The 16,902-nt window shown below is 33.8% G+C and overlaps 2 protein-coding genes across 2 annotated transcripts; both read left to right on the forward strand.

Moving 5' to 3' along the window:
* Positions 1 to 7,690: 7,690 nt before the first annotated feature.
* LOC145615583 (pentatricopeptide repeat-containing protein DOT4, chloroplastic-like) lies at positions 7,691 to 10,672 on the forward strand. The gene is made up of 3 exons (XM_081670657.1): positions 7,691 to 9,717; positions 10,372 to 10,455; positions 10,617 to 10,672. Exon 1 carries the CDS (start codon positions 7,743 to 7,745, stop codon positions 9,672 to 9,674), a length of 1,932 nt encoding a protein of 643 aa, XP_081526783.1. The 5' UTR covers positions 7,691 to 7,742; the 3' UTR covers positions 9,675 to 9,717; positions 10,372 to 10,455; positions 10,617 to 10,672.
* Positions 10,673 to 13,287: 2,615 nt separating this feature from the next.
* On the forward strand, positions 13,288 to 15,592 carry LOC145615316 (rop guanine nucleotide exchange factor 2-like). The gene is made up of 7 exons (XM_081670380.1): positions 13,288 to 13,642; positions 13,778 to 13,894; positions 14,120 to 14,259; positions 14,360 to 14,434; positions 14,550 to 14,843; positions 14,960 to 15,301; positions 15,384 to 15,592. Exons 1-7 carry the CDS (start codon positions 13,336 to 13,338, stop codon positions 15,504 to 15,506), a joined length of 1,398 nt encoding a protein of 465 aa, XP_081526506.1. The 5' UTR covers positions 13,288 to 13,335; the 3' UTR covers positions 15,507 to 15,592.
* Positions 15,593 to 16,902: the final 1,310 nt, after the last annotated feature.

Here is a 16,902-nt window from a genome sequence, read left to right on the forward strand (position 1 = left end):
TCTAATATTCTAGAAAAAGACAAAAAGGTTTGGCTGCCAACTAATCCTGTACACTAAGATACAGTTGGAAGGTTAGATTACAAGGCAGAGAGAATGTCTATATCCTATATATAACCTTTTTACAATCAGCAGCAGTGATTATCTCCTATGCACATATGAGTTTTTTGATGGTTAGAATTCTATATATGCAGCGCCGTATTATGAGTAAAAAAATGACTACTAGGACTAGGTCATTATATCATAATATGCAGCAACTTGAATAAAGTCTTCTCACTTACTTTCATCTAGGCATTTGGGTGTATTGAATGTTTGACTACATAAAGAAAAGTTTTCCATCCAAACGGTTTAAGTAATTAAAAAGTTTTTGCAACTTGCTAGTTAAGCAATTGAATAGCAATGCCTGCATCAGCTTTGTCTTATTGGGAAGGTAAGTAATTATGTAAGAAATAGAATAAGGTTCATGATAAAGAGGAGAGAGCAATATTATATCAAGAGGTTTGTAAATAATGTTTTTTGGCTTCATAAGCTCATAATGAAAATACAGGCTCAGCTAGTGAACATGTCAGATTTCATCCTATCACATCAGATTTTTCCAAAGTGAATGCAGAAATTATGACCTCAACTAGGCTTGAGAAAAACATATTACAGTTGAAAATAAACCTAGGAGATCCTCATTCATACAATATACTAAAGGTTCATTTAGAACAAGGTTATTTAAATAAGCCATAGTTTAAAGGTAAGATAAGTAGATATTGACAGGATATAGTAACTCTAATGAGTGGTCTTTCTGCAGGACAGGTAAGATAAGTAAATGTAAAACGGGGCGAAGTTGACTGTTGTCTTAAATACACATATCATATCATCAAATCAGGTTAATGGTATGACATGAGAATCGGACAATTCAAAGAAGACCAAGGATGAAGCAAAAGTCTGAAAAATATCACGTATAATCTTCAAATCTGCCCCCATATACAAACCTTAATCCAGTTGTCTCAAGGTTCAACAAAGGACATTATGGCATTGTCCTCCCTTCAATTGAATATTTCTAATGCCGGCACTAAAGAACTCAGTCAAGCCATGGAAAAAGACATCAATCTGCTAGAATAATCTAACTTATCTACCTCGAATCCCACTGAACAGAACAATGTTCCCACTCGTATCAGATTGGTATAAAGAATATCTCTGTATGTAATATTCAATAGTACTTGTCTAGAGTAGTCATAGATTTTGGATAAATTTTAAAATTGAAAAAAGATCAGTCATACACCTTATCAGATCTTTTTCTTTCCTCTCCACCTCAATTCATATTCTGTTTCACAACATCAACCCCCTCCATCTATACTTATCTATTTTATAACTAATTAAGTGAGCATTTCACCCGATATTGATACAAATCAATAGAAGATTACTAAATAAAGAACCATGATCAAATCTGAATACTATAGCTACCCGTAAACTGCAGCAGCACATAATCAAATTGATAGGGATTCTTATGACTTGTCATACTTAGGCCAATAGGAGGCAGACTGTGTCTCTTGTTAGCCCACAGGCAGTATTTTTCCTCAATCAACAGGCATATTCCAGTCAATTCTTTAGACTACAAATGGGTAAGCATATAGGAGTCATCTATAAATCCTAAAATCAACAATCATATAAATTAAAATCCAGGTATGAATGTAACGCCTCTTAAACATCCTACACTTTGCATGCGAAAGGAATTGCTCAATGCACAAATCTCACCTTATCAGAGATTAAATTGTCACCTCAAGGCTCAACTAACATCTCCAATTTATAGAGGCACATAATCCAGCAATCTAAATAATCTACCACAACTACAGTAGTAAATTTATCCAATATATCAATCCATGGAAGAGTTTTACTTCACCTTACCATATCTATTAAGGTTCATAAACTATAACATGACTACATTATGATATTCAGTAATAATTAACAATGCCATAAGGACAAGAGCAGACACTACTGACCATATCAATATATCATTATTCCATCACAATCAAGCAATTGTCCTAGCCACCAAGTCCCATCCCACGATTCTACGTACTGCAACAATCTGAAGACAAATGAATTGCAATTGTGTCAATGGTAATCAACAATGGTACACAAAGAACAATGTCATAAAAATTGTCATGAACACATCCTTGTTAGCATTTAATATAGAAATTGTTATCAATAGTTTATCCTAGCAATCCATACCAATCATTCCAATTGCAATTTATGGCTTTGTCACAAACAAAACACATTTTATAACTAACACCTAATGAAACTATGTCACAGCTCACAGGGACTCTTCCTTTATCTTAAGTGCCCATGTCAAATACTTTGAACATTTTAACTTAGGCCAAAACATGTGAACATTTGGAAAAATGGTTGTGGTTGATTCTCACACTTGGATATATACCCATGTCAGACATAAATAGCCAAGTCGTAAGCTTTAAAGACTTAGCAAAGCATGATACAAAATAACCCATGTTAGGTCTAAAATACCCAAAATCCACTCAACTCAATTGAACATATATTATGCATAAACCACCAAATTTGCTAAAATTGTCTTGACAAGCAGATTAAAAAAAACAACCCCAGAAAAATTTTCCCCATAACACAATAGTTTTATCATAAATCAATACAACCTCAGCAAAAATCACCAAAAATAAGTATTTTTTACAAAAATAAAGCTGCAGAATTTTCACCATCAACATAAAAGTTCAAAGGACTTTTTTTAATTTTATTGAAAGTTTCAAGTTTCAACATCAATATTTAACTAAGAAAAAAAAAAAAAAAAAAACAGCAAATTGTTTTGATAAGCTCACTAAGATAATTTTAGTAGTCATTGTCACACCAAATTCAATGGCATTCGTGCAAATCACGATTACCTTACAAAAAACCCAGAAGAATTAAAGCCAACCCACTTCAAATTTCTTCATTTTACGCCATTAATCAAACAAATGCTTCGTCAAATTTTCTTCATTTTCGCCATTAATCTAACAAACGTTTCGTCAATTTTCTTCATACTTCTGCAGAGGACAGAATACAGTACTGTAGTTAGTTGAATGTCACACCAAAATCAGCTTCCTAAATTGGGCCCAGATCGCTTAAAGTTTATCACAGTCACTCTCTATATTTGGGCTAGTATTCGGTGCAGTTCTCTTTTCCTAAACTTTACTGCCAAGTAAAGTTTATTACTACAGTCATTTGAAATCTGTATTTTGTAAATTGCAGCTATTTAAAAAAAATTTGTAAATTGCAGTCCAAAAGTTGTTATAAATTGTAAATTGCAACCCAATTCAATTTTTCATTGGTTTGAGTGTCGAAAAATGTTATGTTAAGGTTTTAGAGGCTATTTTAGTCCTTAAGAACTCAAATTGAGCTCGAAATTGGCAAAAATTTAACATAAGTGCCTCGTTTTTACTAGGAAAAAATAACTGTCCACAAATCGATGCATCTTTGTTATGCAAAACGAGGCACTTACGTTATTTTTTTGCCAATTCCGAGCTAAACTTGGATTCTTAAGAGATAAAATGACCCCTAAAATCTTAAACGGACACTTTTCGACACATAAATCGATGAAAAAATTGAATTAGGTTGCAATTTACAATTTATAACAATTTTTTGGCTGCAATTTGTAATTTATTTTTTAAATGGCTGCAATTTGCAAAATACAAGTTTTAAATGACTGAAATTTGCGAATTTTCCATTATTTTTCTCCATTTTTTCCGTCAATGGAAGACTAAATCATTAATCTCATAAATTATTGATATAAAATAATGATAAAAAAAAAATGGTTTCAAAAAATATATATAATGATAAAAAAAATATATAAAAAATGTGAGAATTTAATATTGTCAAAAAGAGAGAGAGAAAAAAAAAAGTGAGAGATAACTCAAGTGGTTAGATTCCTAAATTTATTCAACCACCTCAGCCCCATCATCGCCCACTACCACCTTCACCCAACATAGCCGCTGGCGGTGCATCCTCTCTTCCTCCCTTACCCGACCCACCTTCCCCCCCCCCCTACCGACCGACGTAACTGCAACCCCCCTTCCCCAAAACGCCCACGAATTCGGCCATTAATGGCTAAAATCGGTTGGTTTTGGGGCTAAGTGACCTTAATAGGCCGATTTCGGCCATCAATATAATGGCCGAATTCATGGCCGTTTTTTGGGGAATGACGGATGTAGTTTAGTGCTTTTGGGGTGGTTAAGGGGTACGGGAAAATGGGGGTGGGTTCAGGTCGGTCGTTAAGGGAGGGGGAGGTGATGCGCCGGCGGCTGTGGGTGAAGGTGGAGAAGAAGTGGCAGTTGTAGAGCTGGGTAGTTTTAGGTTTTTTTTATAAAAATTATGCCCCATTTAACAGATTCCAACGAAATCAGTTAAGTGTTGGTAAAATCAAATTTGTTACAAAAGTTTTGGTGTTAAAATAATTTTATTTTTGGGTGTTAAAAATCATTTTCGAGTTTTAAAATCTAAAATTTCTTTTATAAAATATGCTTGATAACATGACCAAGTACTATAGATACTAGCTAGATTCATAATTCATAACTAGTGCAGTATATAGGTAGAAAAAGTTAGTAAGGACGGATCTATATTCAAGGTAATGGGGTCAAATGACCCCACTTATTTTTGCGAAAAAAAAAAAAAATCTTGTTATAAATATTTAAAAGATTAAGAAATAACAATAATTATATACTCCACCACCAGTACAAGTATCCTAGTGACACAGCCCACAAACTTTACACAACGACCTCCGCAATCCGTATACCTGTATTTAGGGTTTTTTGAAAAGTTGTTTTATTGGAGAGACTCTTGTTTGTATCTATTATACGTGTTAATAATGTGTAATAAATATATACATAGTTTTATGTAATTTGCTTTAATCTATAAATTCACATAACACTACGAGATGCATCTGGGGGTCATATAATATTGTTTTGAAACATATATGACCATTATTTGGCTACGTAAAGGCCCCGTGAAAACTTATAGTCAAAACAAGAAGTGTGTACAAAAACGAGTAAATTGGATGCTTAAAGGCAATTGGATGGTTCCACCCACCCAATTGGACTTCCGGAGGGTATTAGGAACCATGGTAAGCATCTTAGCAATTTTTATTTTTGGACCAAAAAAAAACTAGAAAAATTACAAAATTAAGGGCAATAATCCACGCTTTTTGAGCAGTTTTGGAGATTACGAGAATCGGTGTCGAAAAGTCTTGAGATACTAGGGGATACATCTCAGGGTAATATAATTCCATTTGGAACCATATATGATCATTAAATATTGTCATAAACGTCTTAGGTATGCTTGGATTTATGAAATCGGTGCAAGTTTTTAACGAGTAAATAGACCGTTTAAAAACAAGTTGGATGGTTCTACCCACTAAATTGGACCCCCGGTGGGTATTAGGGACCATGAAAAACATCTCGGCAATTTTTATTCCCAGGCCAAAAAAGCTCGAAAGTTCCAAAATTGAAGGTTATTATCCACGATTTTTGAGCAATTTTGGAGGTTTCGGGTGCCGGTATTGATAAGTCTTGAGATACTAGAGGATACATCTCGAGGTCATATAATGACGTTTGGAACAATATATGATCATTAAATGTTGTCATACACGTCTTAGGAAGGCTTGAGTTTATGAAATCGGTGCAAGTTGATAACGGGTAAATTGACTGTTTCAAGGCAAATTGAATGATTCCACCCACACAATTGGACTCTCGGAGGGTACTAGGGACCATGGTAAACATCCCGGCAATTTTTATTTTCGGGTCAAAAAAACTCGAAAAATTCCAAAATTGAAAGCTATTATCTAAGCAATTTTAGAGGTTTCGGGACTTAGTATCGATAAGCCTTGAGATACTAGGGAATACATCTCGGGATCATATAATGCCTTTTGGAACCATGTATGATCATTAAATGTTGTCATAAACGTTCTAGGTAGGCTTGAGTTTATGAAATCGGTGCAAGTTGTTAACGAGTAAATTGACCGTTTAAAGGCAAATTGGATGATTCTACCCACCCAATTGGACTGTCGGAGGATATTAGGGACCATTGTGAACATGTCGGCAATTTTTATTTTCAGGCCAAAAAAACTCGAAAATTTTCAAAATTTAAGGCTATTATCCACGTTTGTTGAGCAAATTTGGAAGTTTTAGGACCCAGTGTCGAAAAGTCTTGAGATATTAGGGAATACATCTCGAGGTCATATAATATCATTTGGAACTATATATGATCATTGAATGTTGTCATAAACGTGCTAGGTAGGCTTGAGTTTATGAAATCGGTGCAAGTTGTTAACGGGTAAATTGATCGCATATTGGATGGTTTTACCTACCCAAATGGATTCCTAGGTAGACTTTTTTATACTTTATGTTTTATAATATATTAGTATAAATTGTATGTACTCGTATTTCTTTTGTTTTACTTGGTACTTCCTCCTTTATCTTTTGGTTGCAAACCTCACTTATGTGGACGTTTACAAGTAGTTGCGTTGTAAGATATCAACGAATTGTGGATGGCAATTTGCAAGCGTTGGTGCAACAGCTGCCTTGCATTTTTGCCGGTTGAGACTGCTGGATTGAGAATTTTGAGAGTTTACTTATGTTCTTTAATCCTTATGAACTATTTTTGTGTATGTTAATACATGTTTTTGGGCCTTTTATCACTCCATAACACTTGAATAATTGGGCCTTTAAGGATGAAGGTACAATACATAAAGACAATTAATTTGGGCCCAAGGTTGCTTTATTTATTTATTTATTTATTACTAGGTTAAATCCCGTGCAATGCACGGTTGTTAAATATTTTTGATAATTTTATTATAAATTTTTGATTTAATGACTTGAGTATTAAAAACTATAGAGTATACTAAAAATAAAAGCATGTAAGAGAAAATATTTAAAATACATGTAATAATATATAAATTTATAATGGATAGTTTAATCTTTTAGGAAAAGATTTATATTTTATATAAAACAAATTATGTCATAATTTAGATATAATTTATTTTTTCCTTACATAACAATAATTTTTTTAGAAAGTACTATTGGCGGGAAATTATTTAATAATATATTGACAAGTGTGTCTTTAGATTCGCTTTTAGTAGTATTTAATTGATGATTACCCCCGTTACATAATGTTAGTCTCATATATAATCAATCTCATACAATAAGAATAGAAGAATATTTTGTTTCTAAAAAAAAAGAAGAAGAAGAATATTTGAAAAACATAAATAGTTTACCTTATTTAAGTTTTTAATTTTTTTTTTTTTTGGAAAAATATAAGTCATAATGCATAATTAAGGTAGAATTTCCTAACTTAGAGTCATGTCATCAATCCACAATCAATTTTTTTAAAAAAATTAAGTTAAAAATAAAACATATTCAACGTGGATAGATTTTTTTGAAACGCTCAAAAATTCAAAATAATATATGGAAATGAGACTGGCATTATGAAATACAAGTAGATGGAGTATTATTTTTGGTGCATGTTTTAGTGGGAAACAACATTAAACAAGCCAAGTTTTCTTAAAAATGCGCTAGAATTCGATGTTTTGCGTATTCATTACACAACAACAACAATACCAAAATATACACAAATTACAGTTAAAATTTGCCGCGTTTTTTTGCACCTTTCAAACGAATCCCTCACTTTGTCTCTCTGTTCATGGCATCAATTCCTTCACCTTTCACTAAATTCCCTTGCCTCTAAACCCCAATTACCTGCAAATTATGGCAATGAAGTATCCCATTTATTTCAGTTTCAGGAATGCACACAACCTGTTCGATAAAATTACCAACAGAAGATGTTCCCTCCAAACTCCATTATTTAGTTTATACTGCACTACACCTACATTATACCACACTGTTGCCTCAGTAAAAGACCCAATTGAATTTTATGGTGATTTTAAGGATGTGGTGCATTGGACTTCAAAGATTTCTGGTTTAGTGAGTCGAAACCGCCCGAAAGATGCCATTGATGTGTTCAAGTTGATGCTTTTCAATGAACAGAGGCCGAATTATGTTACAATATTGAGTGTGCTACGGTCTATCAATGCATTAAGGTGGAAGAACATCGCGTTTGGTGTTCATGGGTTGGTGATCAAGATGGGATTTGAATTGGAGGTTTCTGTTGTGACTGCTTTAATTGGTGTTTATGGTAATGTTCATACCCCTTTTGTATGGAAGCTTTTCTTTGATGTACCCAAGAAGGATTTAGTCTTGTGGAGTGCGATGGTTTCGATATGTGTAAAGAATGGTGAATATATGGGTGCTATTGAGGTATTCAGGAACATGATATGTGAAGGAATGGAACCTAATCTTGTGAGCATTGTGAGTATATTGCCAGCTTGTGCTAAGCTTGATTCACTGATTTTAGGAAAACAAGTTCATGGGTTTGCTCTTAAAACATCATTTTATTGTGTAAATAACATCCAAAACTCTCTCATAGACATGTATGCAAAATGTAGGAATTTCGAGTATGCTGCTCAAGTCTTTGCTCGAGTCCAAGAGAAGGATGTAGTCACTTGGAAGACGATGATTCGTGGATGCATTGAAAATGGCTACTCAAGTGAAGCATTAGTTGTTTTTGCTGACATGCATAAGTCTTGCTCTGAAATAGATAATAGCATTATCTGTGATGTTATTTGTGCAGTATCTGGTACAGAAGAGTTTATATTTGGACTTGGGTTGCATTGTTATAGCTTAAGATCTGGCTTTGCTGTATCCGTTTCTGTTGGGACAGCTCTGCTGCAAATGTATGCAAAGTTTGGTGAAGTGGAACCATCTTGGTTACTGTTTGATCAGCTTCATCCAAAGGATCTCATTGCTTGGACTGCAATGATATCTGCATATGCTCAAAGTGGTTACACGAGTGAGGCTCTGAGTACATTTAAGCATATGCAATCAGCAAGTGAGAAGCCTAATGAGGTCACTTTTGTCAGTTTACTACAAGCTTGTTCATCATCAGGCACTCAAGAGCTTGGTGAAAGCATTCATGGTTATGTAACCAAAGCTGGTTACTTGCATAATACATTCTTAATCTCAGCTTTGATTGATTTATACTGTAAATTTGGAAGAACAAAGGAAGGAAGAGCACTTTTCAACAAATGTTCAATTAAAGACCTGATAATATGGAGTTCAATGATTAATGGGTATGGATTAAATGGTTATGCAAATGAGGCTTTGGAAATTTTCTCAAACATGTTGGAAATTGGAGTAAAGCCCAATGATGTAGTTTTTGTATCGGTCCTGTCTGCCTGCAGCCATTGTGGGTTAGAAGACGAGGGATGGCACTGGTTTTATTGCATGCAAGAGAAGTATGGAATTGTGCCAAAAGTTGCTCATTATGCTTGCATGGTTGATTTGCTTAGTCGCCAAGGAAATGTTGAAGAAGCTCTTGATTTTGTATACAGTATGCAAGTAGAGCCTGATAAGAGAATTTGGGGGTCTCTTCTAGCTGGATGTAGATCAACTCATGTATCAATCACTGTAGTAGAACGTGTTGCTGAACACCTGATTAGATTAGATCCAGAAGATACAAGCTGTTATGTTGTTTTGTCAAATTTATATGCAGAAGAAGGTAGATGGGATGATGTTGAGAGGGTAAGAAAATTGATTGATGATAAAGGAATGGAAAAGATGACAGGATACAGCACTGTTTGATAATATCTGATCAGCTGCTGGATATGTTACAATTTAATAGAAGGTAAATCTACCATTTTTATACCCTCTTCTGCAAGAAGAAAATATCTTTTTGAGAAGATAATTGTGAGTTTGTGACTAGCACTACAAGCATTTTGAATACTTTCTTTCTGGTTCATTATTTTGAGTGATAAATTCTGTCAGTTGATTACTGTTGTAATGTTATTCTGAAGTCTGAACTCTCACAAAAGAAAACCTCAGGATTTAGAGATTTAAATCCTTGGGCCTAAACATGGTAAGTCAAAATTTCTTACCCTTGATTACTTGCTATGCCAAATAAATTGATGGCTATTGTATAGTTCAATCCTAAAAACACCCTAAAAAAGTTCCTTGGTATGATGAAGCTTTTGCAAGTGCTTTCTAATATTTTTTTAAAATGTTCTTCTAATTTTACAGAACTTATAACTTAATGTGCTAAGAATAGGTTTCATTATGACTTTACTTTCCCATGTTTTATAACTAGTAACCATAATTATTTATGTTATGGAGTACTACCCTCAGTAAATGTCATGTTTATTAGCAGGTTTGTTACGTTTAAACTTGAATGATACTAAATTAGACATTTATAGCTCATTTAATTCTCTTCTTCAGGTTTCTTATGAAGAACAAAACTCTTCTTACCATATATTCCAGCAGAATATTTAACTTTTTTTACTAGCCAGGGTTTTTTTCACAATGGAAGGTGGTATCCTTGAAGTACTAGTTGTTAATGCAGAAGGAATCAATCCAAGAAATTTATTTTGTAAGGCTTCATTGTCTTTGTGAGAAGCATGATTTTTCTAGTATAGAGCTGTATCTTAGGATGTTTTAGGGTGGAAACTTTTATATGTCTAAATTTTGAAACAATTCATGATCTTATTTGGATTGTTGCTCAACTGATGTAATCTAATTCTTTGTTCCTAGGTAAACCGGCCTATTATGTAGTTATACAATGTGGCACTGAAGTGAGGAGGAGCAAGGCTACCAGAGGTCTTAGTCAAATTTATTTGAGCTTATAATTAATAATTTTTTGTTGGTATAGTAAACCATATACTCAATGCTGAAACTTCCAGGTTATCACCATGAAGCTTTTTGGAATCAGAAGTTCGAGTTTTACTTTTCATTTTCTGAATGGAAGAATTTGACTCATCTGGAAATCAGTATAATGGATGATGAATCTTTCAACGATACTGGATTTGTTGGTCGTTCTATGTATGTCAACAAACACAACTTTCAGTCACTTGTCTGATAAAATCTCATGATTTCAGTTCCTTTCCTGTGATGCAGGATTTTTCTTGGTGGGATTATTGCAGAAGGAAATGACAGGGGAATCGTCGAATTACATCCTTCAGCATATAATGTTGTGCTTGAAGACACCACATATGAAGGAGAAATCAAGATTGGGCTTAAATTCGAAGTTTATGTGAGTACTTTTTTTATTTTCCTGTTTTGATTCAGGGCCGGAATTTAGGTAGGAGGGGCAGTAATGTACCACCCCTTTCCTCCTCTCTTAACTTGGTCCCCCTAGCTAAAAAGTTGTGTTTGGTCCATCCCAAAGGTAGTAAAATTATGGCTCTGCACCTCAAGTACTTTGCCAACACTTGTATGACGATCGATTGTTGCTTGTATGCAGAAAGAAGGGCACAAAGCGACCAAAGAAGAAACTGTGCAGGTTACGGAAGCAGGACATGATGTCTCTCGAAGTTTGTTTAGAGTTTTAAAGATATCGTGGTGGCGAGTACTTTTTCCCTATGGTCCATATTGAAGCCAGGCAAGTACTGAAGCTAACAAAGGCATAAATTGTTACTGAAATCATATACATTTAAGAAGATGGTAAAAACATATAAAATTGGAGTAGAGGCTAAGAAAAAAGTCCCATCTCCAAGGGTTTATTTGAAGGATCTCCCAAGCATTAGATTTTAGATGTTAATATTAAACTGCAAAGGTGCAAAGATCTTTGTGATCTACTAGTCCTAAATTGTAACACTCTTATAAAACGTTTAATATTCATAATCTATCTATTTGTCAACATCACAATGTCATTTCATTTTCCATTATATACGTATTTTTGTACCATCATAATGTAAATTTGATTAATGAAATATACCCTGCACGTTGTGTTGCTTGTGCAGACTAAAATAGTAAAAATCTAGTTAGCTCAAAAACCACACTTTTTTTTTATTAAAAAAACAAAAATCTTATATATAGGCAATTAGGCATAAACCTACAAACATTCATGGAATGCACGTCTTCATCACCACATTTGCTCTTTATATTTTTTTAACGATTGCCTGAAATTAAAACCTCCGTGTGTGCGCATAAATTACGTATTGTGTTACAACTTCCATATATATACATAGCATAATAGCATATAGATACATTGTTTACTCATATGATTTAATATATCAACTTCCAAATATATATATTTTTTTAATGCAAATCAATTCCCAAATATATAATTGAGTAATTCAAGTCACAAAACATGCAAGTTTACACATGCAATTTTTTCATTTCATTTCATTCCCCATAACCAATAATTATAGAAATACAGCTTGACCACTCCTCATCCTCATTTATAAATTATGTAAATTAAACTTTAATTGTCTAATCATCGTCCAATAGCAATCCCCAAAGGCTAATAAATTATATTATCAAAGTTGACCAAATATATTAGGATGATATTGACAGGTAATTTAGCTCTGGTTAATATCTGCATAATCTTGATTTAGTGATTATAATCTTTACTGATTCAGAAAATAATTTTTTTTGGACAATATAATTGTATACTACTTATAATAATATACTTCCCCATAAAAAATATTACTAACATAATTCTATGATTATTCTCCCTCTTATATACTTCATGTCACGTATATTTTCAGAATTATAGTGCATGTTCTCTGAATACTCATTCAACTTATTGAAAAAAAAAAAGAATAAACCCTGTTTTTAGTATTTTCAAACCCTCTTGCAGGCCAAATTTTTTTCTTTCTCCCGCAAAATCATTCCAAAATTTGAAGACCATTTTCCAAGATTTGATCTGGGTTTTGCCTCATTTTTTACGACACTACGATCGAATCGTCGAATTTTAGGCTTTATGGGGTCAAAAATATGGTGAATGTGTAAGAAGAAATGAGCTAACTAGCATGCTTAGATTGTGCTCTTTTTCCAGGAAAGCAAAGGTCTTCAGAACAGGAGGGAAAAAAAAAAAAAAGTAATGTACTAATTGGGAGGGAACTATTTCAAAAATCCACATTTTACTCTTCAAATTCAAAAATTTTGGCAATTAAAGGTAACATTTTATTTCATAATCTTGTTTACTTTTCTATTTTCTTTCTAAATTACCCTTATTAAAGAATTGTATTACTCTTTTTTTGCAACTTTTACCTTTTTTTCAATTCACAACTTTCACTTGAATTCTGATGTTAATGACAAGGACACAAGATTAGACTTTTTCCTATGCTTTTGTGTTGTTTACAAAAGAATTTTAGTTGCAGTAGTAAAATTTGAATTTCATTTGAGTTTTTATTGCAGCTTTTTGTTTCGATTTTTGAGTTTAATGTTTACACAAAAATTGTTTATGGGGGACTGCAGATTAAGGTTAGGTAACTTTTGCTTCCAAGGAAGTATAACAGAAGAAATCATGGAGAATTCATTAACAGATGAGAGTTATGATCTGGGTTATGAAGCTTCACCATCATCTTTCGATCCCAACGATCATTCGACAAATTCTCCAATGAGTACTGTCTCTTTTAATTACTGCAGGACTAATTCAGAGATGTCAACCTTCTCTGAACCAAATGATAGCTGCTCCGAGGGTGCGTCCCCTGTCAGGTGGCACCCGCCCAGGGCCGGTACCCCTCCTATGGCTTCACCTTCTAGGCTCGGAATGAAGAAGTACATGTATAGCATTGATTCAGGGCTCGATGAATTGGAGGCAGTAGATATAGGTATGTTTCTCAGGTCTTATGATCACAGCATAATCTTTGCAGTTTTCTTAGAATAATTCAACTTTGTTTTGTTAACTGGCCTTAACTTTGGGGATAAAGCTGATATGGGAGTTTACTTCTTGTGCATATTTTAAGAGCTTGAGATTATGAAAGAAAGATTTTCAAAGCTTCTACTGGGTGAAGACATGTCAGGAAGCGGGAAAGGTGTATGTACAGCAGTCACAATCTCTAATGCCATTACTAATCTCTATGGTATTGTCCTCAAACCCTACAACATAAAGTCGAGTCAATATGTGCAACATACTTTGTATAAGAAAGTTGTGGACACTTTTGTTTTACTACAAAGTGTTTATCTAAGTTTGAAGTTTGTATTGAGTATGTTGCACATACGAGTAAAGCATTATTTTCCACTGAATTTTATTGATTATCCTGCCTTTGTAATGCTAAACTATGTGATTTATGAACCAATGCATGCAGCTACTATATTTGGCAATGCTTTGAAGTTAGAACCAATGAAACCGGAGAAGAAGATGATGTGGAAAAAAGAAATGGATTGTCTACTCTCAGTGTGTGAATACATTGTAGAGTTTGTTCCTGAGGACGGACATGATATTGAGGCAAGTAAATTTCTACATTGCATAACACCTAATATAAGTAGAAAACTAAGTTTTGATTGAATGGTTGTAATGAAGAAAGATATGTTTAAATATTTTGCAGGTAATGTGTACAAGGCCAAGGACAGATATTCAAATGAACTTGCCTGCACTAAGGAAACTTGATGGAATGCTCATGGTATGATAAATATGCCTCTATCGCCATTCGTATTGCAGCTACTAAATCTGGGATTCCATACTATTATACAACAAGAGGAGAAAAAACTCAGTACTATGTATTCGCTGTGTCACAGGACATTTTGGACAGTTTTGAGGAAAAAGAGTTTTGGTATGCAGAACAGGGTAACGCGTCTATGAATTCAACATCGAGAGCAACCTCATTCAGGAAGGTTGTTGCACGAAAAGATGAAAAATGGTGGCTGCCAATCCCCTGTATCCCACCAGGTGGCCTCTCTGAAACTGGGAGGAAACATTTAAAGCACCAGCGTGATTGTGCCAATCAGATTCACAAAGCTGCCATGGCCATCAACAATAACACTCTTAATGAAATGGAAGTGCCAGAATCTTATATTTTAGGGCTTCCAAAGGTACTTCCCATTATCCTGCTAGATGCAAGTAACATGGAGTAACACTGAAGCATGAAACACTGACAATTTTTTACTGTCATATCTGATGGTACCTTTTGTTGTTTAAATTGTTTCAGAGTGGAAAATCTTGCCTAGGAGATGCTATATACAAGTACATGCACAATGCAGAATTTTTCGCCCCTGATCACCTCCTTGATACATTGAAGATAACCTCGGAACATGAAGCACTTGACCTTGCTGACAGAGTGGAAGCCTCCATGTACACATGGAAACGCAAGTCTGGAATGACACATTCGAGATCATGGCATGTGATGAAGGATTACAAGTCAGAACCGGACAGGAATGACAAGAATCATGTTCTTGCAGAAAGAGCTGAATCTTTGCTGTTTTTCTTAAAGCATAGGTTCCCTGAACTATCGCAGACAACATTAGACACATGCAAAATCCAATACAATAGGGTAAATTTTACTGCTCTTCACAATAAGAACATCATAATATAGAGAAAACATTCCTAAATGATGGTAAATGAACTCTTTGCAGGATGTTGGCCAAGCAATCTTAGAAAGCTACTCAAGAGTGCTGGAAGGTTTTGCGTTCAATCTTGCTGCTTGGATTGAAGATGTACTTTCTGCAGACAAGTTGATGAAAAACCAAGAACAGTAGAAAACATAAATACTCGTCCAAGTACCAGAAATTTCAGCCTGTTTTGCTTCTTCACAGCACGTAAAGGAGGTCAACAAGGCCAAGAGATGAACACAATTTACATATGTACATCTATAATGAACACCAAATTAGGTTTTTTTTTTTGCAGTTTAAGTCGAATAGTGCAGCAAGAATTGCTATAGCTGACTCTTATGTTCTCAAATATAGCATATGGTTCTAAAGTTGCAAGCCATTGCCTAAATACTTGTACATATTGCTAAGTCCAAATGCTCAAATGATCAATTGAAAAAATGTGCAGAGTCCTATTCTACTCAACTCCACTGTGAAAACAGTCGAAGTTCAATTGTCAAATTCAAGTCTAACTTGTACAATATTTAGACTTGTTCCAGTACGAATCGATTAAGATCATCTAGTTCCATTCATTTATTTGATCAATCAAATTTTGACACAAATTCTCGAGTACAATTGTATGTACAGATTAGTGTGATTTTAGTTTCCAAATAATCAGGAAGATACATCAAAACTTTGTGATAACCAATTCCACTAAATTGCAAACAATAACAGATTACCCAGAAACTTAAAATATTTAACTGATACAACAATACAAGACAGTAATATATAAAAATCAAAAGACAAATATAACACAAAATTCCTTCATAATACTGCCCAATTCCAAAAGCATTAAACTTTATTAATATTTTCACATAATATCCAAAACCCACAAAATTCCATGGGTTATCCTAAGTTATAACCCCAAATCTAGCAAATTTATACAAGAATTGTACCAAATAAAAGATGGGGTAAAACCCTAAAATAGTGTAATTAAGAATTAAACATCAGTAAGAGAAGCCCTGGTGAGAAACTTGGGAATAGGGTGAGGTTTTAGAGGAGGAGGAGAAGCAGATGATTTGAAAGCTTCAATCTTTGATTTACATTTGGTCTTATCACCTTTGTTGTCTTCCAAACACTTCCTTAAAACTTCTGCATCTGTTAATGAAGAAGGTTTCTCATTGGAAGTTTTTCTATTGGCACTTTCAGAATTCATGTTTTTGGTGAATGGAGTTATTGAAGACTTGGAGTAGTTGGAACTTCCAAAATCCAAATAAACATTTTATAGTTGTATTTTTTTTATTTATTTTTGTTTATTTTTTTAGATTTGGTTTCTATTTATTGGAGGTGAATAAAGCACACACTTAAAGAAAATACAAGTGACAAGATATAGTAACCCTTATTATACTGACAAGGTAACCTTAGATTTGAAAATTTAAATTCAATTGAAACAACTACTAGTATTAGTGATGTATAGTAATATTAGAATTTAGTTTACAAACAAAGAATTATCTTTTGACATTAAAATTTTTTATCCAAACATATATCTGATGAATGGAAAATGGAT

This window comes from Chenopodium album, chromosome 25 (genome assembly GCF_948465745.1).
Source record: "Chenopodium album chromosome 25, dcCheAlbu1.1, whole genome shotgun sequence".
In the NCBI taxonomy this organism is placed as follows: domain Eukaryota; kingdom Viridiplantae; phylum Streptophyta; class Magnoliopsida; order Caryophyllales; family Amaranthaceae; genus Chenopodium; species Chenopodium album.

Coding starts and splice junctions, on each gene's coding strand:
- LOC145615583 (XM_081670657.1), top strand. CDS start 7,743: ATGGCAATGAAGTATCCCATTTATTTCAGTTTCAGGAATGCACACAAC.
- LOC145615316 (XM_081670380.1), top strand. CDS start 13,336: ATGGAGAATTCATTAACAGATGAGAGTTATGATCTGGGTTATGAAGCT. Junction 14,435..14,549: donor AACTTGATGGAATGCTCATG/GTATGATAAATA, acceptor GCTGTGTCACAG/GACATTTTGGACAGTTTTGA. Junction 14,844..14,959: donor ATATTTTAGGGCTTCCAAAG/GTACTTCCCATT, acceptor AAATTGTTTCAG/AGTGGAAAATCTTGCCTAGG.